This window comes from Heterodontus francisci, unplaced genomic scaffold (assembly GCF_036365525.1).
Source record: "Heterodontus francisci isolate sHetFra1 unplaced genomic scaffold, sHetFra1.hap1 HAP1_SCAFFOLD_813, whole genome shotgun sequence".
Taxonomy (NCBI): domain Eukaryota; kingdom Metazoa; phylum Chordata; class Chondrichthyes; order Heterodontiformes; family Heterodontidae; genus Heterodontus; species Heterodontus francisci.
This window is the reverse complement of record NW_027141019.1, coordinates 354,479-380,335: the sequence shown is the minus strand read 5'-3', so window position 1 is coordinate 380,335 and position 25,857 is coordinate 354,479. Positions and strand designations below refer to the sequence as shown.

Below are 25,857 nucleotides of genomic sequence, written 5' to 3'. Positions count from 1 at the left end.
CCCCCCCATTCCCTCAGTACTGACCCCCCCACTCCCTCAGTACTGACCCCCAGACTCCCTCAGTACTGACCCCCCCCACTCCCTCAGTACCGAGCCTCCGACAGTGCGCACTCCCCTCAGTACTGACCCCCCCCCCACTCCCTCAGTACTGACCCCCCCATTCCCTCAGTACTGACCTCCCCAATCCCTCAGTACTGACCCCCCCCACTCCCTCAGTACTGACCCCCCCCATTCCCTCAGTACTGACCCCCAGACTCCCTCAGAACTGACCCCCCCCACTCCCTCAGTACTGAACCCCCCTCACTCCCTCAGTACTGACCCCCTCACTCCCTCAGTACTGACCCCCCTCACTCACTCAGTACTGTCCCCCTCACTCCCTCAGTACTGACCCCCTCACTCCTCAGTACTGACCCCCTCGCTCCCTCAGTACTGACCCCCCCACTCCCTCAGTACTGACCCCCTCACTCCCTCAGTACTGACCCCCTCACTCCTCGAGTACTGACCCCCCCACTTCCCTCAGTACTGACCCCCCCCACTCCCTCAGTACTGACCCCCCCACTCCCTCAGTACTGACCCCCCCACTTCCCTGAGTACTGACCCCCCCACTCCCTCAGTACTGACCCCCCCACTCCTCAGTACTGACCCCCCCCCCACTTCCTCAGTACTGACCCCCCCACTCCCTCAGTACTGACCCCCCCACTCCCTCAGTACTGACCCCCCACTCCCTCAGTACTGACCCCCCCCACTCCCTCAGTACTGACCCCCCACTCCCTCAGTACTGACCCCCTCACTCCCTCAGTACTGACCCCCTCACTCCCTCAGTACTGACCCCCCCACTCCCTCAGTACTGACCCCCCCACTCCCTCAGTACTGACCCCCTCACTCCCTCAGTACTGACCCCCCCCACTCCCTCAGTACTGACCCCCCCACTCCCTCAGTACTGACCCCCTCACTCCCTCAGTGCTGACCTCCCCCACTCCCTCAGTACTGACCCCCCCACTCCCTCAGTACTGACCCCCACTCCCTCAGTACTGACCCCCTCACTCAGTACTGTCCCCCTCACTCCCTCAGTACTGTCCCCCCAGTCCCTGAGTACTGACCCCCCCACTCCCTCAGTACTGACCCCCTCACTCCCTCAGTACTGTCCCCCCCATTCCCTCAGTACTGACCCCCCACTCCTCAGTACTGACCCCCTCACTCCCTCAGTACTGTCCCCCTCACTCCCTGAGTACTGACCCCCCCCACTCCCTCAGTCCTGACCCCCTCACTCCCTCAGTACTGTCCCCCTCACTCCCTCAGTACTGACCCCCCCCCACTCCCTCAGTACTGACTCCCCCCCACTCCCTCAGTACTGACCCCCTCACTCCCTCAGTACTGACCCCCCCACTCCCTCAGTACTGACCCCCTCACTCCCTCAGTACTGACCCCCCCACTCCCTCAGTACTGACCCCCAGACTCCCTCAGTACTGACCCCCTCACTCCTTGAGTACTGACCCCCCCATTCCCTCAGTACTGACCCCCCCCACTCCCTCGGTACTGACCCCCTCACTCCCTCAGTACTGACCCCCCCCACTCCCTCAGTACGGACCCCCTCACTCCCTGAGTACTGACCCCCTCACTCCCTGAGTACTGACCCCCTCACTCCCTCAGTACTGACCCCCTCACTCCCTCAGTACTGACTCCCCCTCACTCCCTCAGTACTGACCCCCTCACTCCCTCAGTACTGACCCCCCCACTCCCTCAGTACTGACCCCCTCACTCCCTCAGTACTGACCCCCCCCCCCACTCCCTCAGTACTGACCCCCTCACTCCCTCAGTACTGACCCCCCCCATTCCCTCAGTACTGACCCCCCCACTCCCTCAGTACTGACCCCCAGACTCCCTCAGTACTGACCCCCCCCACTCCCTCAGTACTGACCCCCCCCACTTCCTCAGTACCGAGCCTCCGACAGTGCGGCACTCCCTCAGTACTGACCCCCCCCACTCCCTCAGTACTGACCCCCCCCCATTCCCTCAGTACTGACCCCCCCACTCCCTCAGTACTGACCCCCCCCCACTCCCTCAGTACCGAGCCTCCGACAGTGCGGCACTCCCTCAGTACTGACCCCCCCCAACTCCCTCAGTACTGACCCCCCCCCATTCCCTCAGTACTGACCCCCAGACTCCCTCAGAACTGACCCCCCCCCACTCCCTCAGTACTAACCACCCCACTCCCTCAGTAATGACCCCCCCACTCCCTCAGTACTGACCCCCTCACTCCCTCAGTACTGACCCCCTCACTCACTCAGTACTGTCCCCCTCACTCCCTCAGTACTGACCCCCTCACTCCCTCAGTACTGACCCCCCCACTCCCTCAGTACTGACCCCCTCACTCCCTCAATACTGACCCCCCCACTCCCTCAGTACTGACCCCCAGACTCCCTCAGTACTGACCCCCTCACTCCTTGAGTACTGACCCTGCCATTCCCTCAGTACTGACCCCCCCCACTCCCTCGGTACTGACCCCCTCACTCCCTCAGTACTGACCCCCCCCACTCCCTCAGTACGGACCCCCTCACTCCCTGAGTACTGACCCCCTCACTCCCTCAGTACTGACTCCCCCTCACTCCCTCAGTACTGACCCCCTCACTCCCTCAGTACTGACCCCCCCCCCCCACTCCCTCAGTACTGACCCCCTCACTCCCTCAGTACTGACCCCCCCCACTCCCTCAGTACTGACCCCCTCACTCCCTCAGTACTGACCCCCTCACTCCCTCAGTACTGACCCCCCCCATTCCCTGAGTACTGACCCCCCCACTCCCTCAGTACTGACCCCCAGACTCCCTCAGTACTGACCCCCCCACTCCCTCAGTACTGTCCCCCCCATTCCCTCAGTACTGACCCCCAGACTCCCTCAGTACTGACCCCCCACTCCCTCAGTACTGACCCCCCCCACTCCCTCAGTACGGAGCCTCCGACAGTGCGGCACTCCCTCAGAACTGACCCCCCCCACTCCCTCAGTACTGACCCCCCCCATTCCCTCAGTACTGACCCCCCCCCCACTCCCTCAGTACTGACCCCCCCACTCCCTCAGAACTGACCACCCCCACTCGCTCAGTACTAACCCCCCCACTCCCTCAGTAATGACCCCCCCACTCCCTCAGTACTGACCCCCTCACTCCCTCAGTACTGACCCCCTCACTCACTCAGTACTGTCCCCCTCACTCCCTCAGTACTGACCCCCTCACTCCCTCAGTACTGACCCCCCACTCCCTCAGAACTGACCCCCCCCCACTCCCTCAGTACTGACCCCCCCAATCCCTCAGTACTGACCCCCCCACTCCCTCAGAACTGACCCCCCCCACTCCCTGAGTACTGACCCCCCCCATTCCCTCAGTACTGACCCCCCCCCCCCCCAGACTCCCTCAGTACTGACCCCCCCACTCCCTCAGTACTGACCCCCCCATTCCCTCAGTACTGACCCCCCCACTCCCTCAGTAATGACCCCCCCACTCCCTCAGTACTGACCCCTTCACTCCGTCAGTACTGACCCCCTCACTCCCTGAGTACTGACCCCCTCACTCCCTGAGTACTGACCCCCTCACTCCCTCAGTACTGTCCCCCTCACTCCCTCAGTACTGACCCCCCCACTCCCTCAGTACTGACCCCCCCCACTCCTCAGTAGTGACCCCCCTCACTCCCTCAGTACTGACCCCCACGCACTCCCTCAGTACTGACCCCCACGCACTCCCTCAGTACTGATCCCCTCACTCCCTCAGTACTGACCCCCCTAACTCCCTCAGTACTGACCCCCCCACTCCCTCAGTACTGACCCCCTCACTCCATGAGTACTGACCCCCCCCCTCCCTCAGTACTGACCCCCCCACTCCCGCAGTACTGACCCCCCCCCACTCCCGCAGTACTGACCCCCCCCACTCCCTCAGTACTGACCCCCCTAACTGCCTCAGTACTGACCCCCCCACTCCCTCAGTACTGACCCCCTCACTCCCTGAGTACTGACCCCCCCCACTCCCTGAGTACTGACCCCCCCCACTCCCTCAGTACTGACCCCCCCACTCCCTCAGTACTGAGCCCCCATTCCCTCAGTACTGACCCCCCCATTCCCTCAGTACTGACCCCCCCCACTCCCTCAGTACTGACCCCCCCCCCCACTCCCTCAGTACTGACCCCCTCACTCCCTCAGTGCTGTCCCCCCCCACTCCCTCAGTACTGACCCCCCCCACTCCCTCAGTACTGACCCCCTCACTCCCTCAGTACTGACCCCCTCACTCACTCAGTACTGTCCCCCTCACTCCCTCAGTACTGACCCCCCTCACTCCCTCAGTACTGACCCCCCACTCCCTCAGAACTGACCCCCCCCCACTCCCTCAGTACTGACCCCCCCAATCCCTCAGTACTGACCCCCCCACTCCCTCAGAACTGACCCCCCCCCACTCCCTGAGTACTGACCCCCCCCATTCCCTCAGTACTGACCCCCCCACTCCCTCAGTACTGACCCCCCCCCCACTCCCTCAGTACTGACCCCCTCACTCCCTCAGTGCTGTCCCCCCCCACTCCCTCAGTACTGACCCCCCCCCACTCCCTCAGTACTGACCCCCTCACTCCCTCAGTACTGACCCCCTCACTCACTCAGTACTGTCCCCCTCACTCCCTCAGTACTGACCCCCTCACTCCCTCAGTACTGACCCCCCACTCCCTCAGAACTGACCCCCCCCCCACTCCCTCAGTACTGACCCCCCCAATCCCTCAGTACTGACCCCCCCACTCCCTCAGAACTGACCCCCCCCACTCCCTGAGTACTGACCCCCCCCATTCCCTCAGTACTGACCCCCCCCCCCCCCAGACTCCCTCAGTACTGACCCCCCCACTCCCTCAGTACTGACCCCCCCATTCCCTCAGTACTGACCCCCCCACTCCCTCAGTAATGACCCCCCCACTCCCTCAGTACTGACCCCTTCACTCCGTCAGTACTGACCCCCTCACTCCCTGAGTACTGACCCCCTCACTCCCTCAGTACTGTCCCCCTCACTCCCTCAGTACTGACCCCCCCACTCCCTCAGTACTGACACCCCCCCACTCCTCAGTAGTGACCCCCCTCACTCCCTCAGTACTGACCCCCACGCACTCCCTCAGTACTGACCCCCACGCACTCCCTCAGTACTGATCCCCTCACTCCCTCAGTACTGACCCCCCTAACTCCCTCAGTACTGACCCCCCCACTCCCTCAGTACTGACCCCCTCACTCCATGAGTACTGACCCCCCCCCCTCCCTCAGTACTGACCCCCCCACTCCCGCAGTACTGACCCCCCCCACTCCCGCAGTACTGACCCCCCCCACTCCCTCAGTACTGACCCCCCTAACTGCCTCAGTACTGACCCCCCCACTCCCTCAGTACTGACCCCCTCACTCCCTCAGTACTGACCCCCCCAACTCCCTGAGTACTGACCCCCCCCACTCCCTCAGTACTGACCCCCCCACTCCCTCAGTACTGAGCCCCCATTCCCTCAGTACTGACCCCCCCATTCCCTCAGTACTGACCCCCCCACTCCCTCAGTACTGACCCCCCCCCCACTCCCTCAGTACTGACCCCCTCACTCCCTCAGTGCTGTCCCCCCCCACTCCCTCAGTACTGACCCCCCCCACTCCCTCAGTACTGACCCCCCCCCCCACTCCCTCAGTACTGACCCCCTCACTCCCTGAGTACTGACCCCCTCACTCCCTCAGTACTGACCCCCCCACTCCCTCAGTACTGACCCTCCCCCACTCCCTCAGTACTGACCCCCTCACTCCCTCAGTACTGACCCCCCCCCCCACTCCCTCAGTACTGACCCCCCCACTCCCTCAGTACTGACCTCCTCACTCCCTCAGTACTGTCCCCCCCACTTCCTCAGTACTGACCCCCCATTCCCTCAGTACTGACCCCCCACTCCCTCAGAACTGTCCCCCTCACTCCCTCAGTACTGACCCCCCCACTCCCTCAGTACTGACCCTCGGACAGTGCAGCACTCCCTCAGTACTGACCCTCCGACAGTGCAGCACTCCCTCAGTACTGACCCTCCGACAGTGCAGCACTCCCTCAGTACTGACCCTCCGACAGTGCAGCACTCCCTCAGTACTGACCCACCGACAGTGCAGCACTCCTTCAGTACTGACCCTCTGACAGTGCAGCACTCCCTCAGTACTGACCCCCCCGACAGTGCGGCATTCCCTCAGTACTGACCCTCTGACAGTGCGGCACTCCCCTCAGTACTGACCCTCGGACAGTGCGGCGCTCCCTCAGTACTGACCCTCGGACAGTGTGGCGCTCCCTCAGTACTGACCTTCGGACAGTGCGGCACTCCCTCAGTACTGACCCTCCGACAGTGCGGCACTCCCTCAGTACTGACCCTCCGACAGTGCGGCACTCCCTCAGTACTGACCCTCCGACAGTGCGGCACTCTCTCAGTACTGACCCTCTGACAGTGCAGCTCTCCCTCAGTACTGACCCTCCGACAGTGCGGTACTCCCTCAGTACTGACCCTTCGACAGTGCGGCACTCCCTCAGTACTGACCTTCGGATAGTGCAGCACTCCCTCAGTACTGACCCTCTGACAGTGCGGCACTCCCTCAGTACTGACCCTCTGACAGTGCAGCACTCCCTCAATACTGACCCTCCGACAGTGCGGCGCTCCCTCAGTACTGACCCTCGGACAGTGCAGCACTCCCTCAATACTGACCCTCTGACAGTGTGGCACTCCCTCAGTACTGACCCTCGGACAGTGCAGCACTCCCTCAGTACTGAGCCTCTGACAGTGCGGCACTCCCTCAGTACTGACCCTCCGACAGTGCGGCGCTCCCTCAGTACTGACCCTCTGACAGTGCGGCACTCTCTCAGTACTGACCCTCCGACAGTGCGGCGCTCCCTCAGTACTGACCCTCCGACAGTGCGGCACTCTCTCAGTACTGACCCTCCGACAGTGCGGCGCTCCCTCAGTACTGACCCTCTGACAGTGCGGCACTCTCTCAGTACTGACCCTCTGACAGTGCGGCGCTCCCTCAGTACTGACCCTCCGACAGTGCGGCGCTCCCTCAGTACTGACCCTCGGACAGTGCAGCACTCCCTCAATACTGACCCTCTGACAGTGTGGCACTCCCTCAGTACTGACCCTCGGACAGTGCAGCACTCCCTCAGTACTGAGCCTCTGACAGTGCGGCACTCCCTCAGTACTGACCCTCCGACAGTGCGGCGCTCCCTCAGTACTGACCCTCTGACAGTGCGGCACTCTCTCAGTACTGACCCTCCGACAGTGCGGCGCTCCCTCAGTACTGACCCTCTGACAGTGCGGCGCTCCCTCAGTACTGACCCTTGGACAGTGCGTGGAGTTATTCTGTTTGTGTACTGACGTCGGAATTGAAACTGTAAGATTTCATTGAGATGCAGGAGTGCTCGCCCTGAGTCACAGCTGATCCCTGACCTGGTGCTTGTGTCAGTTGACTGTCCTGACGTCCTCTCTCCCCTCTCCGCAGTGGGACCTGGTTTGTGATTCTTCCTGGACCATTTATGTTGAAGAGGTCTGTTTAATTCTGGGCTGTTTGACAGGTTATCTGCTGATGGGGTACTCAGCGGACAGGTACGTCATCTTCCAGTGAAGCCTTCTCTTGTTGAATACCTAGTAATGACACCCTGTGGATATTAATCTGACCTCCTTAGCTTTGATACCCAGCCCCAATCAGAGAGGGTTGAATTGGCTGCTTGCTCTCTCTGATGCTGGTGGTCCAATGACGGGGCAGGGAGTTGGAACATGGTGGTAGGTGGTTTGACTGTGATGCCTGCGCAGTTGAATTTCTGGCTCGTTTTGTCAGACTTGGTCATATTGTGATGAATAGTCGTTTGGTCGTACAGAACTTGAGTATTGCTGAATAGAGACACATTGTCAAAGCTTTTCGTCTTGCGCTCATCAACACAAACCGCAAGAATAACCACTGTCAGGATAATGTAAGAAACGACGAAAAGCTTCGACAACAAGTCTCTATTTTCAGTTAACGTGCGACTGTGATGCCTCAGCAGTCGAATTTCCATCTCAGCTTCTGAAAACTTGGGAAGGTGATGCCTCATCAGTCGAATCTCCAGCTCAATTTCTGGAAGCCTGTCTCTGCGATGCCTGAGCAGTCGAGCATCCAGTTCGGTGTCCGGAAACATGTGACAGTGATGCCTCTGAAGTTACTGGACTGATTCGCAGAGTCACAGAAGAGGGAAGGGGTTCAGGATTCACTGAACCTGAAAAGGAGGCGGGACAAGTAATAGCTTTGAGGGGGTGACCACTGTAAGACATGCTACTGACACCTTTCTCTCTCTCTCTCTCTCGTCCCTCCGCAGGCTGGGACGCAGGAACAGCTTCATCCTCTCACTGACCCTATCCATCCTCTTCGGGACACTGGTGACCGTGTCCCCAAACCCAGCTACCTTCATCCTGGCTCGCTTCGTCCAGGGCTGCTCTATCGCAGGCATCATTCTGACACTCTACCTCATCAGTAAGTGAAGGGAGCCGGGGATGTGGAGGGAGATGGAAGAAGAGGGAGGCAGCGAGGGAGGAGAGTGAGTGTGGGTGGAGCACACAAGTGGCCAGGTATAAACCCCCCCGAACCCCTCGATTAGATTCCAGTCTGTAACTCACTCCCGGGTATCTGTTATTCTATATATAAATCACCCGAACCCCTCGATTAGATTCCAGTCTGTAACTCACTCCCGGGTATCTGTTATTCTATATATAAACCACCCGAACCCCTCGATTAGATTCCAGTCTGTAACTCACTCCCGGGTATCTGTTATTCTATATATAAACCACCCGAACCCATCGATTAGATTCCAGTCTGTAACTCACTCCCGGGTATCTGTTATTCTATATATAAACCACCCCGAACCCCTCGATTAGATTCCAGTCTGTAACTCACTCCCGGGTATCTGTTATTCTATATATAAACCCCCTCCGAACCCCTCGATTAGATTCCAGTCTGTAACTCACTCCCGGGTATCTGTTATTCTATATATAAACCACCCGAACCCCTCGATTAGATTCCAGTCTGTAACTCACCCCCGGATATCTGTTATTCTATATATAAACCCCCCGAACCCCTCGATTAGATTCCAGTCTGTAACTCACTCCCGGGTATCTGTTATTCTATATATAAATCACCCGAACCCCTCGATTAGATTCCAGTCTGTAACTCACTCCCGGGTATCTGTTATTCTATATATAAACCCCCTCCGAACCCCTCGATTAGATTCCAGTCTGTAACTCACTCCCGGGTATCTGTTATTCTATATATAAACCCCCTCCGAACCCCTCGATTAGATTCCAGTCTGTAACTCACTCCCGGGTATCTGTTATTCTATATATAAATCACCCGAACCCCTCGATTAGATTCCAGTCTGTAACTCACTCCCGGGTATCTGTTATTCTATATATAAATCACCCGAACCCCTCGATTAGATTCCAGTCTGTAACTCACTCCCGGGTATCTGTTATTCTATATATAAATCACCCGAACCCCTCGATTAGATTCCAGTCTGTAACTCACTCCCGGGTATCTGTTATTCTATATATAAACCCCCTCCGAACCCCTCGATTAGATTCCAGTCTGTAACTCACTCCCGGGTATCTGTTATTCTATATATAAACCCCCCGAACCCCTCGATTAGATTCCAGTCTGTAACTCACTCCCGGGTATCTGTTATTCTATATATAAACCCCCTCCGAACCCCTCGATTAGATTCCAGTCTGTAACTCACTCCCGGGTATCTGTTATTCTATATATAAATCACCCGAACCCCTCGATTAGATTCCAGTCTGTAACTCACTCCCGGGTATCTGTTATTCTATATATAAACCCCCTCCGAACCCCTCGATTAGATTCCAGTCTGTAACTCACTCCCGGGTATCTGTTATTCTATATATAAACCCCCTCCGAACCCCTCGATTAGATTCCAGTCTGTAACTCACTCCCGGGTATCTGTTATTCTATATATAAATCACCCGAACCCCTCGATTAGATTCCAGTCTGTAACTCACTCCCGGGTATCTGTTATTCTATATATAAATCACCCGAACCCCTCGATTAGATTCCAGTCTGTAACTCACTCCCGGGTATCTGTTATTCTATATATAAATCACCCGAACCCCTCGATTAGATTCCAGTCTGTAACTCACTCCCGGGTATCTGTTATTCTATATATAAACCCCCTCCGAACCCCTCGATTAGATTCCAGTCTGTAACTCACTCCCGGGTATCTGTTATTCTATATATAAACCCCCCGAACCCCTCGATTAGATTCCAGTCTGTAACTCACTCCCGGGTATCTGTTATTCTATATATAAACCCCCTCCGAACCCCTCGATTAGATTCCAGTCTGTAACTCACTCCCGGGTATCTGTTATTCTATATATAAATCACCCGAACCCCTCGATTAGATTCCAGTCTGTAACTCACTCCCGGGTATCTGTTATTCTATATATAAACCCCCTCCGAACCCCTCGATTAGATTCCAGTCTGTAACTCACTCCCGGGTATCTGTTATTCTATATATAAATCACCCGAACCCCTCGATTAGATTCCAGTCTGTAACTCACTCCCGGGTATCTGTTATTCTATATATAAACCCCCCCAAACAACTCGATTAGATTCCAGTCTGTAACTCACTCCCGGGTATCTGTTATTCTATATATAAACCCCCCAGAATCCCTCGATTAGATTCCAGTCTGTAACTCACTCCCGGGTATCTGTTATTCTATATATAAACCCCCCGAATCCCTCGATTAGATTCCAGTCTGTAACACACTCCCGGGTATCTGTTATTCTATATATAAACCCCCCGAACCCCTCGATTCGATTCCAGTCTGTAACTCACTCCCGGGTATCTGTTATTCTATATATAAACCCCCCCGAACCCCTCGATTAGATTCCAGTCTGTAACTCACTCCCGGGTATCTGTTATTCTATATATAAACCCCCCCGAACCCCTCGATTAGATTCCAGTCTGTAACTCACTCCCGGGTATCTGTTATTCTATATATAAACCCCCTCCGAACCCCTCGATTAGATTCCAGTCTGTAACTCACTCCCGGGTATCTGTTATTCTATATATAAATCACCCGAACCCCTCGATTAGATTCCAGTCTGTAACTCACTCCCGGGTATCTGTTATTCTATATATAAACCCCCTCCGAACCCCTCGATTAGATTCCAGTCTGTAACTCACTCCCGGGTATCTGTTATTCTATATATAAATCACCCGAACCCCTCGATTAGATTCCAGTCTGTAACTCACTCCCGGGTATCTGTTATTCTATATATAAACCCCCCCAAACAACTCGATTAGATTCCAGTCTGTAACTCACTCCCGGGTATCTGTTATTCTATATATAAACCCCCCAGAATCCCTCGATTAGATTCCAGTCTGTAACTCACTCCCGGGTATCTGTTATTCTATATATAAACCCCCCGAATCCCTCGATTAGATTCCAGTCTGTAACACACTCCCGGGTATCTGTTATTCTATATATAAACCCCCCGAACCCCTCGATTCGATTCCAGTCTGTAACTCACTCCCGGGTATCTGTTATTCTATATATAAACCCCCCCGAACCCCTCGATTAGATTCCAGTCTGTAACTCACTCCCGGGTATCTGTTATTCTATATATAAACCCCCTCCGAACCCCTCGATTAGATTCCAGTCTGTAACTCACTCCCGGGTATCTGTTATTCTATATATAAATCACCCGAACCCCTCGATTAGATTCCAGTCTGTAACTCACTCCCGGGTATCTGTTATTCTATATATAAACCCCCTCCGAACCCCTCGATTAGATTCCAGTCTGTAACTCACTCCCGGGTATCTGTTATTCTATATATAAACCCCCTCCGAACCCCTCGATTAGATTCCAGTCTGTAACTCACTCCCGGGTATCTGTTATTCTATATATAAACCCCCTCCGAACCCCTCGATTAGATTCCAGTCTGTAACTCACTCCCGGGTATATGTTATTCTATATATAAACCCCCCGAGCCCCTCGATTAGATTCCAGTCTGTAACTCACTCCCGGGTATCTGTTATTCTATATATAAACCCCCTCCGAACCCCTCGATTAGATTCCAGTCTGTAACTCACTCCCGGGTATCTGTTATTCTATATATAAATCACCCGAACCCCTCGATTAGATTCCAGTCTGTAACTCACTCCCGGGTATCTGTTATTCTATATATAAACCCCCCCAAACAACTCGATTAGATTCCAGTCTGTAACTCACTCCCGGGTATCTGTTATTCTATATATAAACCCCCCCGAACCCCTCGATTAGATTCCAGTCTGTAACTCACTCCCGGGTATCTGTTATTCTATATATAAACCCCCTCCGAACCCCTCGATTAGATTCCAGTCTGTAACTCACTCCCGGGTATCTGTTATTCTATATATAAATCACCCGAACCCCTCGATTAGATTCCAGTCTGTAACTCACTCCCGGGTATCTGTTATTCTATATATAAACCCCCTCCGAACCCCTCGATTAGATTCCAGTCTGTAACTCACTCCCGGGTATCTGTTATTCTATATATAAACCACTCGAACCCCTCGATTAGATTCCAGTCTGTAACTCACTCCCGGGTATCTGTTATTCTATATATAAACCACCCGAACCCCTCGATTAGATTCCAGTCTGTAACTCACTCCCGGGTATCTGTTATTCTATATATAAACCCCCCCGAACCCCTCGATTAGATTCCAGTCTGTAACTCACTCCCGGGTATCTGTTATTCTATATATAAACCCCCCCGAACCCCTCGATTAGATTCCAGTCTGTAACTCACTCCCGGGTATCTGTTATTCTATATATAAACCCCCCCGAACCCCTCGATTAGATTCCAGTCTGTAACTCACTCCCGGGTATCTGTTATTCTATATATAAACCCCCTCCGAACCCCTCGATTAGATTCCAGTCTGTAACTCACTCCCGGGTATCTGTTATTCTATATATAAATCACCCGAACCCCTCGATTAGATTCCAGTCTGTAACTCACTCCCGGGTATCTGTTATTCTATATATAAACCCCCCCAAACAACTCGATTAGATTCCAGTCTGTAACTCACTCCCGGGTATCTGTTATTCTATATATAAACCCCCCCGAACCCCTCGATTAGATTCCAGTCTGTAACTCACTCCCGGGTATCTGTTATTCTATATATAAACCCCCTCCGAACCCCTCGATTAGATTCCAGTCTGTAACTCACTCCCGGGTATCTGTTATTCTATATATAAATCACCCGAACCCCTCGATTAGATTCCAGTCTGTAACTCACTCCCGGGTATCTGTTATTCTATATATAAACCCCCCCGAACCCCTCGATTAGATTCCAGTCTGTAACTCACTCCCGGGTATCTGTTATTCTATATATAAATCACCCGAACCCCTCGATTAGATTCCAGTCTGTAACTCACTCCCGGGTATCTGTTATTCTATATATAAACCCCCTCCGAACCCCTCGATTAGATTCCAGTCTGTAACTCACTCCCGGGTATCTGTTATTCTATATATAAACCACTCGAACCCCTCGATTAGATTCCAGTCTGTAACTCACTCCCGGGTATCTGTTATTCTATATATAAACCACCCGAACCCCTCGATTAGATTCCAGTCTGTAACTCACTCCCGGGTATCTGTTATTCTATATATAAACCCCCCCGAACCCCTCGATTAGATTCCAGTCTGTAACTCACTCCCGGGTATCTGTTATTCTATATATAAACCCCCCCGAACCCCTCGATTAGATTCCAGTCTGTAACTCACTCCCGGGTATCTGTTATTCTATATATAAACCCCCCCGAACCCCTCGATTAGATACCAGTCTGTAACTCACTCCCGGGTATCTGTTATTCTATATATAAACCCCCCGAACCCCTCGATTAGATTCCAGTCTGTAACTCACTCCCGGGTATCTGTTATTCTATATATAAACCCCCTCGAACCCCTCGATTAGATTCCAGTCTGTAACTCACTCCCGGGTATCTGTTATTCTATATATAAACCACCCGAACCCCTCGATTAGATTCCAGTCTGTAACTCACTCCCGGGTATCTGTTATTCTATATATAAACCCCCCCGAACCCCTCGATTAGACTCCAGTCTGTAACTCACTCCCGGGTATCTGTTATTCTATATATAAATCCCCCGAACCCCTCGATTAGATTCCAGTCTGTAACTCACTCCCGGGTATCTGTTATTCTATATATAAACCCCTGAACCCCTCGATTAGATTCCAGTCTGTAACTCACTCCCGGGTATCTGTTATTCTATATATAAACCCCCCCGAACCCCTCGATTAGATTCCAGTCTGTAACTCACTCCCGGGTATCTGTTATTCTATATATAAACCCCCCCGAACCCCTCGATTAGATACCAGTCTGTAACTCACTCCCGGGTATCTGTTATTCTATATATAAACCCCCCGAACCCCTCGATTAGATTCCAGTCTGTAACTCACTCCCGGGTATCTGTTATTCTATATATAAACCCCCTCGAACCCCTCGATTAGATTCCAGTCTGTAACTCACTCCCGGGTATCTGTTATTCTATATATAAACCACCCGAACCCCTCGATTAGATTCCAGTCTGTAACTCACTCCCGGGTATCTGTTATTCTATATATAAACCCCCCCGAACCCCTCGATTAGACTCCAGTCTGTAACTCACTCCCGGGTATCTGTTATTCTATATATAAATCCCCCGAACCCCTCGATTAGATTCCAGTCTGTAACTCACTCCCGGGTATCTGTTATTCTATATATAAACCACTCGAACCCCTCGATTAGATTCCAGTCTGTAACTCACTCCCGGGTATCTGTTATTCTATATATAAATCACCCGAACCCCTCGATTAGATTCCAGTCTGTAACTCACTCCCGGGTATCTGTTATTCTATATATAAACCCCCCCGAACCCCTCGATTAGATTCCAGTCTGTAACTCACTCCCGGGTATCTGTTATTCTATATATAAACCCCCCCGAACCCCTCGATTAGATTCCAGTCTGTAACTCACTCCCGGGTATCTGTTATTCTATATATAAACCCCCCCGAACCCCTCGATTAGATACCAGTCTGTAACTCACTCCCGGGTATCTGTTATTCTATATATAAACCCCCCGAACCCCTCGATTAGATTCCAGTCTGTAACTCACTCCCGGGTATCTGTTATTCTATATATAAACCACCCGAACCCCTCGATTAGATCCCAGTCTGTAACTCACTCCCGGGTATCTGTTATTCTATATATAAACCCCCCGAACCCCTCGATTAGATTCCAGTCTGTAACTCACTCCCGGGTATCTGTTATTCTATATATAAACCACCCGAACCCCTCGATTAGATTCCAGTCTGTAACTCACTCCCGGGTATCTGTTATTCTATATATAAACCCCCCCGAACCCCTCGATTAGATTCCAGTCTGTAACTCACTCCCGGGTATCTGTTATTCTATATATAAACCACCCGAACCCCTCGATTAGATTCCAGTCTGTAACTCACTCCCGGGTATCTGTTATTCTATATATAAACCACCGAACCCCTCGATTAGATTCCAGTCTGTAACTCACTCCCGGGTATCTGTTATTCTATATATAAACCCCCCTGAACCCCTCGATTAGATTCCAGTCTGTAACTCACTCCCGGGTATCTGTTATTCTATATATAAACCCCCCCAAACAACTCGATTAGATTCCAGTCTGTAACTCACTCCCGGGTATCTGTTATTCTATATATAAACCCCCCGAACCCCTCGATTAGATTCCAGTCTGTAACTCACTCCCGGGTATCTGTTATTCTATATATAAACCACCCCGAACACCTCGATTAGATTCCAGTCTGTAACTAACTCCCGGGTATATGTTATTCTATATATAAACCCCCCGAACCCCTCGATTAGATTCCAGTCTGTAACTCACTCCCGGGTATCTGTTATTCTAGATATAAACCCCCCGAACACCTCGATTAGATTCCAGTCTGTAACTCACTCCCTGGTATCTGTTATTCTATATATAAACACCCCCGAACCCCTCGATTAGATTCCAGTCTGTAACTCACTCCCGGGTATCTGTTATTCTATATATAAACCCCCCGAACCCCTCGATTAGATTCCAGTCTGTAACTCACTCCCGGGTATCTGTTATTCTATATATAAACCACCCCGAACACCTCGATTAGATTCCAGTCTGTAACTAACTCCCGGGTATATGTTATTCTATATATAAACCCCCCGAACCCCTCGATTAGATTCCAGTCTGTAACTCACTCCCGGGTATCTGTTATTCTATATATAAACACCCCCGAACCCCTCGATTAGATTCCAGTCTGTAACTCACTCCCTGGTATCTGTTATTCTATATATAAACACCCCCGAACCCCTCGATTAGATTCCAGTCTGTAACTCACTCCCGGGTATCTGTTATTCTATATATAAACCCCCCGAACCCCTCGATTAGATTCCAGTCTGTAACTAACTCCCGGGTATATGTTATTCTATATATAAACCCCCCGAACCCCTCGATTAGATTCCAGTCTGTAACTCACTCCCGGGTATCTGTTATTCTATATATAAACCACCCCGAACACCTCGATTAGATTCCAGTCTGTAACTAACTCCCGGGTATATGTTATTCTAGATATAAACCCCCCGAACACCTCGATTAGATTCCAGTCTGTAACTCACTCCCTGGTATCTGTTATTCTATATATAAACACCCCCGAACCCCTCGATTAGATTCCAGTCTGTAACTCACTCCCGGGTATCTGTTATTCTATATATAAACCCCCCGAACCCCTCGATTAGATTCCAGTCTGTAACTCACTCCCGGGTATCTGTTATTCTATATATAAACCACCCCGAACACCTCGATTAGATTCCAGTCTGTAACTAACTCCCGGGTATATGTTATTCTATATATAAACCCCCCGAACCCCTCGATTAGATTCCAGTCTGTAACTCACTCCCGGGTATCTGTTATTCTATATATAAACCACCCCGAACACCTCGATTAGATTCCAGTCTGTAACTAACTCCCGGGTATATGTTATTCTATATATAAACCCCCCGAACCCCTCGATTAGATTCCAGTCTGTAACTCACTCCCGGGTATCTGTTATTCTAGATATAAACCCCCCGAACACCTCGATTAGATTCCAGTCTGTAACTCACTCCCTGGTATCTGTTATTCTATATATAAACACCCCCGAACCCCTCGATTAGATTCCAGTCTGTAACTCACTCCCGGGTATCTGTTATTCTATATATAAACCCCCCGAACCCCTCGATTAGATTCCAGTCTGTAACTCACTCCCGGGTATCTGTTATTCTATATATAAACCACCCGAACCCCTCGATTAGATTCCAGTCTGTAACTCGCTCCCGGGTATCTGTTATTCTCTATATAAACCACCCGAACCCCTCGATAAGATTCCAGTCTGTAACTCACTCCCGGGTATCTGTTATTCTCTATATAAACCACCCGAACCCCTCGATAAGATTCCAGTCTGTAACTCACTCCCGGGTATCTGTTATTCTATATATAAACCACCCGAACCCCTCGATTAGATTCCAGTCTGTAACTCACTCCCGGGTATCTGTTATTCTCTATATAAACCACCCGAACCCCTCGATTCGATTCCAGTCTGTAACTCACTCCCGGGTATCTGTTATTCTATATATAAACCACCCGAACCCCTCGATTAGATTCCAGTCTGTAACTCACTCCCGGGTATCTGTTATTCTCTATATAAACCACCCCGAACCCCTCGATTAGATTCCAGTCTGTAACTCACTCCCGGGTATCTGTTATTCTATATATAAACCCCCCGAACCCCTCGATTAGATTCCAGTCTGTAACTCACTCCCGGGTATCTGTTATTCTATATATAAACCACCCGAACCCCTCGATTAGATTCCAGTCTGTAACTCACTCCCGGGTATCTGTTATTCTCTATATAAACCACCCGAACCCCTCGATAAGATTCCAGTCTGTAACTCACTCCCGGGTATCTGTTATTCTCTATATAAACCACCCGAACCCCTCGATAAGATTCCAGTCTGTAACTCACTCCCGGGTATCTGTTATTCTATATATAAACCACCCGAACCCCTCGATTAGATTCCAGTCTGTAACTCACTCCCGGGTATCTGTTATTCTCTATATAAACCACCCGAACCCCTCGATTCGATTCCAGTCTGTAACTCACTCCCGGGTATCTGTTATTCTATATATAAACCACCCGAACCCCTCGATTAGATTCCAGTCTGTAACTCACTCCCGGGTATCTGTTATTCTCTATATAAACCACCCCGAACCCCTCGATTAGATTCCAGTCTGTAACTCACTCCCGGGTATCTGTTATTCTATATATAAACCACCCGAACCCCTCGATTAGATTCCAGTCTGTAACTCACTCCCGGGGATCTGTTATTCTATATATAAACCCCCCCGAACCCCTCGATTAGATTCCAGTCTGTAACTCACTCCCGGGTATCTGTTATTCTATATATAAACCCCCCAGAACCCCTCGATTAGATTCCAGTCTGTAACTCACCCCCGGGTATCTGTTATTCCATATATAAACCACCCGAACCCCTCGATTAGATTCCAGTCTGTAACTCACTCCCGGGTATCTGTTATTCTATATATAAACCCCCCAGAACCCCTCGATTAGATTCCAGTCTGTAACTCACCCCCGGGTATCTGTTATTCTATATATAAACCCCCCCGAACCCCTCGATTAGATTCCAGTCTGTAACTCACTCCCGGGTATCTGTTATTCTATATATAAACCCCCCAGAACCCCTCGATTAGATTCCAGTCTGTAACTCACCCCCGGGTATCTGTTATTCTATATATAAACACCCCCGAACCCCTCGATTAGATTCCAGTCTGTAACTCACTCCCGGGTATCTGTTATTCTATATATAAACCCCCCAGAACCCCTCGATTAGATTCCAGTCTGTAACTCACTCCCGGGTATATGTTATTCTAGAAATAAACCACCCGAACCCCTCGATTAGATTCCAGTCTGTAACTCACTCCCGGGTATTTGTTATTCTATATATAAACCCCCCCGAACCCCTCGATTAGATTCCAGTCTGTAACTCACTTCCGGGTATCTGTTATTCTATATATAAACCACCCCGAACCTCTCGATTAGATTCCAGTCTGTAAATCACTTCCGGGTATCTGTTATTCTATATATAAACCCCCCCGAACCCCTCGATTAGATTCCAGTCTGTAACTCACTCCCGGGTATATGTTATTCTATGTATAAACCACCCGAACCCCTCGATTAGATTCCAGTCTGTAACTCACTCCCGGATATCTGTTATTCTATATATAAACCCCCCGAACCCCTCGATTAGATTCCAGTCTGTAACTCACTCCCGGGTATCTGTTATTCTAGAAATAAACCACCCGAACCCCTCGATTAGATTCCAGTCTGTAACTCACTCCCGGGTATTTGTTATTCTATATATAAACCACCCCGAACACCTCGATTAGATTCCAGTCTGTAACTAACTCCCGGGTATATGTTATTCTATATATAAACCCCCCGAACCCCTCGATTAGATTCCAGTCTGTAACTCACTCCCGGGTATCTGTTATTCTAGATATAAACCCCCCGAACACCTCGATTAGATTCCAGTCTGTAACTCACTCCCTGGTATCTGTTATTCTATATATAAACACCCCCGAACCCCTCGATTAGATTCCAGTCTGTAACTCACTCCCGGGTATCTGTTATTCTATATATAAACCCCCCGAACCCCTCGATTAGATTCCAGTCTGTAACTCACTCCCGGGTATCTGTTATTCTATATATAAACCACCCGAACCCCTCGATTAGATTCCAGTCTGTAACTCACTCCCGGGTATCTGTTATTCTCTATATAAACCACCCGAACCCCTCGATAAGATTCCAGTCTGTAACTCACTCCCGGGTATCTGTTATTCTCTATATAAACCACCCGAACCCCTCGATAAGATTCCAGTCTGTAACTCACTCCCGGGTATCTGTTATTCTATATATAAACCACCCGAACCCCTCGATTAGATTCCAGTCTGTAACTCACTCCCGGGTATCTGTTATTCTCTATATAAACCACCCGAACCCCTCGATTAGATTCCAGTCTGTAACTCACTCCCGGGTATCTGTTATTCTATATATAAACCCCCCCGAACCCCTCGATTAGATTCCAGTCTGTAACTCACTCCCGGGTATCTGTTATTCTCTATATAAACCACCCCGAACCCCTCGATTAGATTCCAGTCTGTAACTCACTCCCGGGTATCTGTTATTCTATATATAAACCACCCGAACCCCTCGATTAGATTCCAGTCTGTAACTCACTCCCGGGGATCTGTTATTCTATATATAAACCCCCCCGAACCCCTCGATTAGATTCCAGTCTGTAACTCACCCCCGGGTATCTGTTATTCTATATATAAACCCCCCCGAACCCCTCGATTAGATTCCAGTCTGTAACTCACTCCCGGGTATCTGTTATTCTATATATAAACCCCCCAGAACCCCTCGATTAGATTCCAGTCTGTAACTCACCCCCGGGTATCTGTTATTCTATATATAAACACCCCCGAACCCCTCGATTAGATTCCAGTCTGTAACTCACTCCCGGGTATCTGTTATTCTATATATAAACCCCCCAGAACCCCTCGATTAGATTCCAGTCTGTAACTCACTCCCGGGTATATGTTATTCTAGAAATAAACCACCCGAACCCCTCGATTAGATTCCAGTCTGTAACTCACTCCCGGGTATTTGTTATTCTATATATAAACCCCCCCGAACCCCTCGATTAGATTCCAGTCTGTAACTCACTTCCGGGTATCTGTTATTCTATATATAAACCACCCCGAACCTCTCGATTAGATTCCAGTCTGTAACTCACTTCCGGGTATCTGTTATTCTATATATAAACCCCCCCGAACCCCTCGATTAGATTCCAGTCTGTAACTCACTCCCGGGTATATGTTATTCTATGTATAAACCACCCGAACCCCTCGATTAGATTCCAGTCTGTAACTCACTCCCGGATATCTGTTATTCTATATATAAACCCCCTGAACCCCTCGATTAGATTCCAGTCTGTAACTCACTCCCGGGTATCTGTTATTCTGTATATAAACCCCCCGAACCCCTCGATTAGATTCCAGTCTGTGACTCACTCCCGTTTATCTGTTATTCTATATATAAACCACCCAAAAACCTCGATTAGATTCCAGTCTGTAACTCACTCCCAGGTATCTGTTATTCTCTAGATAAACCACCCGAACCCCTCGCTAAGATTCCAGTCTGTAACTCACTCCCTAGTATCTGTTATTCTCTATATAAACCCCCGGAACCCCTCGATTAGATTCCAGTCTGAAACTCACTCCCTAGTATCTGTTATTCTCTATATAAACCCCCGGAACCCCTCGATTAGATTCCAGTCTGAAACTCACTCCCGGGTATCTGTTATTCTATATATAAACCACCCGAACCCCTCGATTAGATTCCAGTCTGTAACTCACTCCCGGGTACCTGTTATTCTATATATAAACCACCCCGAACCCCTCGATTAGATTCCAGTCTGTAACTCACTCCCGGGTATCTGTTATTCTATATATAAACCACCCAAACCCCTCAATTAGATTCCAGTCTGTAACTCACTCTCGGGTATCTGTTATTCTATATATAAACCCCCCCGAACCCCTCGATTAGATTCCAGTCTGTAACTCACTCCCAGGTATCTGTTATTCTCTAGATAAACCACCCGAACCCCTCGCTAAGATTCCAGTCTGTAACTCACTCCCTAGTATCTGTTATTCTCTATATAAACCCCCGGAACCCCTCGATTAGATTCCAGTCTGAAACTCACTCCCTAGTATCTGTTATTCTCTATATAAACCCCCGGAACCCCTCGATTAGATTCCAGTCTGAAACTCACTCCCGGGTATCTGTTATTCTATATATAAACCCCCCCGAACCCCTCGATTAGATTCCAGTCTGTAACTCACTCCCGGGTACCTGTTATTCTATATATAAACCACCCCGTACCCCTCGATTAGATTCCAGTCTGTAACTCACTCCCGGGTATCTGTTATTCTATATATAAACCACCCCGAACCCCTCGATTAGATTCCAGTCTGTAACTCACTCCCGGGTATCTGTTATTCTATATATAAACCACCCAAACCCCTCAATTAGATTCCAGTCTGTAACTCACTCTCGGGTATCTGTTATTCTATATATAAACCCCCCCGAACCCCTCGATTAGATTCCAGTCTGTAACTCACTCCCGGGTATCTGTTATTCTATATATAAACCCCCCCGAACCCCTCGATTAGATTCCAGTCTGTAACTCACTCCCGGGTATCTGTTATTCTATATATAAACCCCCCCGAACCCCTCGATTAGATTCCAGTCTGTAAATCACTCCCGGGTCTCTGTTATTCTATATATAAATCCCCCGAACCCCTCGATTAGATTCCAGTCTGTAACTCACTCCAGGGTATCTGTTATTCTATATATAAACTCCCCGAACCCCTCGATTAGATTCCAGTCTGTAACTCACTCCCGGGTATCTGTTATTCTATATATAAACCCCCCCGAACCCCTCGATTAGATTCCAGTCTGTAACTCACTCCCGGGTATCTTATTCTGTATATAAACCCCCCCGAACCCCTCGATTAGATTCCAGTCTGTAACTCACCCCCGGGTATCTGTTATTCTATATATAAACCCCCCCGAACCCCTCGATTAGATTCCAGTCTGTAACTCACTCCCGGGTATCTTATTCTGTATATAAACCCCCCCGAACCCCTCGATTAGATTCCAGTCTGTAACTCACTCCCGGGTACCTGTTATTCTATATATAAAACCCCTGAACCCCTCGATTAGATTCCAGTCTGTAACTCACTCCCGGGTATCTGTTATTCTATATATAAACCCCCCCGAACCCCTCGATTAGATTCCAGTCTGTAACTCACTCCCGGGTATCTTATTCTGTATATAAACCCCCCCGAACCCCTCGAATAGATTCCAGTCTGTAACTCACTCCCGGGTATCTGTTATTCTATATATAAACCCCCCCGAACCCCTCGATTAGATTCCAGTCTGTAACTCACTCCCGGGTACCTGTTATTCTATATATAAACCACCCGAACCCCTCGATTAGATTCCAGTCTGTAACTCACCCCCGGGTATCTGTTATTCTATATATAAACCCCCCCGAACCCCTCGATTAGATTCCAGTCTGTAACTCACTCCCGGGTATCTTATTCTGTATATAAACCCCCCCGAACCCCTCGATTAGATTCCAGTCTGTAACTCACTCCCGGGTATCTGTTATTCTATATATAAACCCCCCGAACACCTCGAATAGATTCCAGTCTGTAACTCACTCCCGGGTACCTGTTATTCTATATATAAACCCCCCGAACCCCTCGATTAGATTCCAGTCTGTAACTCACCCCCGGGTATCTGTTATTCTATATATAAACCCCCCCGAACCCCTCGATTAGATTCCAGTCTGTAACTCACTCCCGGGTATCTTATTCTGTATATAAACCCCCCCGAACCCCTCGATTAGATTCCAGTCTGTAACTCACTCCCGGGTATCTGTTATTCTATATATAAACCCCCCGAACACCTCGAATAGATTCCAGTCTGTAACTCACTCCCGGGTACCTGTTATTCTATATATAAACCCCCCGAACCCCTCGATTAGATTCCAGTCTGTAACTCACTCCCGGGTATCTGTTATTCTATATATAAACCCCCCGAACCCCTCGATTAGATTCCAGTCTGTAACTCACCCCCGCATATCTGTTATTCTATATATAAACCCCCCCGAACCCCTCGATTAGATTCCAGTCTGTAACTCACTCCCGGGTATCTGTTATTCTATATATAAACCCCCCCGAACCCCTCGATTAGATTCCAGTCTGTAACTCACCCCCGGGTATCTTATATTCTAAATATAAACCCCCCCGAACCCCTCGATTAGATTCCAGTCTGTAACTCACTCCCGGGTATCTGTTATTCTATATATAAACCCCCCCGAACCCCTCGATTAGATTCCAGTCTGTAACTCACTCCCGGGTATCTGTTATTCTATATATAAACCACCCCGAACCCCTCGATTAGATTCCAGTCTGTAACTCACTCCCGGGTATCTGTTATTCTATATATAAACCCCCCCGAACCCCTCGATTAGATTCCAGTCTGTAACTCACTCCCGGGTATCTGTTATTCTATATATAAACCCCCCCGAACCCCTCGATTAGATTCCAGTCTGTAACTCACTCCCGGGTATCTGTTATTCTATATATAAACCACCCCGAACCCCTCGATTAGATTCCAGTCTGTAACTCACCCCCGGGTATCTTATATTCTAAATATAAACCCCCCCGAACCCCTCGATTAGATTCCAGTCTGTAACTCACTCCCGGGTATCTGTTATTCTATATATAAACCCCCCCGAACCCCTCGATTAGATTCCAGTCTGTAACTCACTCCCGGGTATCTGTTATTCTATATATAAACCACCCCGAACCCCTCGATTAGATTCCAGTCTGTAACTCACTCCCGGGTATCTGTAATTCTATATATAAACCCCCCCGAACCCCTCGATTAGATTCCAGTCTGTAACTCACTCCCGGGTATCTGTTATTCTATATATAAACCCCCCCGAACCCCTCGATTAGATTCCAGTCTGTAACTCACTCCCGGGTACCTGTTATTCTATATATAAACCCCCTGAACCCCTCGATTAGATTCCAGTCTGTAACTCACTCCCGGGTATCTTATTCTGTATATAAACCCCCCGAACCCCTCGATTAGATTCTAGTCTGTAACTCACTCCCGGGTATCTGTTATTCTGTATATAAACCCCCCGAACCCCTCGATTAGATTCTAGTCTGTAATTCACTCCCGGGTATCTGTTATTCTCTATATAAACCCCCGGAACCCCTCGTTTAGATTCCAGTCTGTAACTCACTCCCGGGTATCTGTTATTCTCTTTATAAACGCCCCGAACCCCTCGATTAGATGCCTGTCTGTAACTCACTCCCGGGTATCTGTTATTCTATATATAAACCACCCGAACCCCTCGATTAGATTCCAGTCTGTAACTCACTCCCGGGTATCTGTTATTCTATATATAAACCCCCCCGAACCCCTCGATTAGATTCCAGTCTGTAACTCACCCCCGGGTATCTGTTATTCTATATATAAACCCCCCCGAACCCCTCGATTAGATTCCAGTCTGTAACTCACTCCCGGGTATCTGTTATTCTCTATATAAACCACCCGAACCCCTCGATTAGATTCCAGTCTGTAACTCACTCCCGGGTATCTGTTATTCTATATATAAACCCCCCCGAAACCCTCGATTAGATTCCAGTCTGTAACTCACTCCCGGGTATCTGTTATTCTATATATAAACCCCCCCGAACCCCTTGATTAGATTCCAGTCTGTAACTCACTCCCAGGTATCTGTTATTCTAGATATAAACCCCCCGAACCCCTCGATTAGATTCCAGTCTGTAATTCACTCCCGGGTATCTGTTATTCTAGATATAAACCCCCGGAACCCCTCGTTTAGATTCCAGTCTGTAACTCACTCCCGGGTATCTGTTATTCAAGATATAAACCCCCCGAACCCCTCGATTAGATTCCAGTCTGTAATTCACTCCCGGGTATCTGTTATTCTATATATAAACCCCCCCGAAACCCTCGATTAGATTCCAGTCTGTAACTCACTCCCGGGTATCTGTTATTCTATATATA

At 49.9% G+C, this 25,857-nt stretch overlaps 1 protein-coding gene across 1 annotated transcript in view; it reads left to right on the top strand.

The window, feature by feature from the left end:
- LOC137361843 (solute carrier family 22 member 17-like) overlaps positions 1–25,857 on the top strand; it is a gene marked incomplete at its 5' end in the record, with an annotated part of 358,561 nt that overhangs the window by 6,828 nt on the left and 325,876 nt on the right. The window contains 2 exons of the mRNA XM_068026446.1: positions 7,508–7,611; positions 8,358–8,512. Of these exons, the coding sequence (XP_067882547.1) occupies positions 7,508–7,611; positions 8,358–8,512 (259 nt within the window). The remainder of the gene's footprint in view (positions 1–7,507; positions 7,612–8,357; positions 8,513–25,857) is intronic.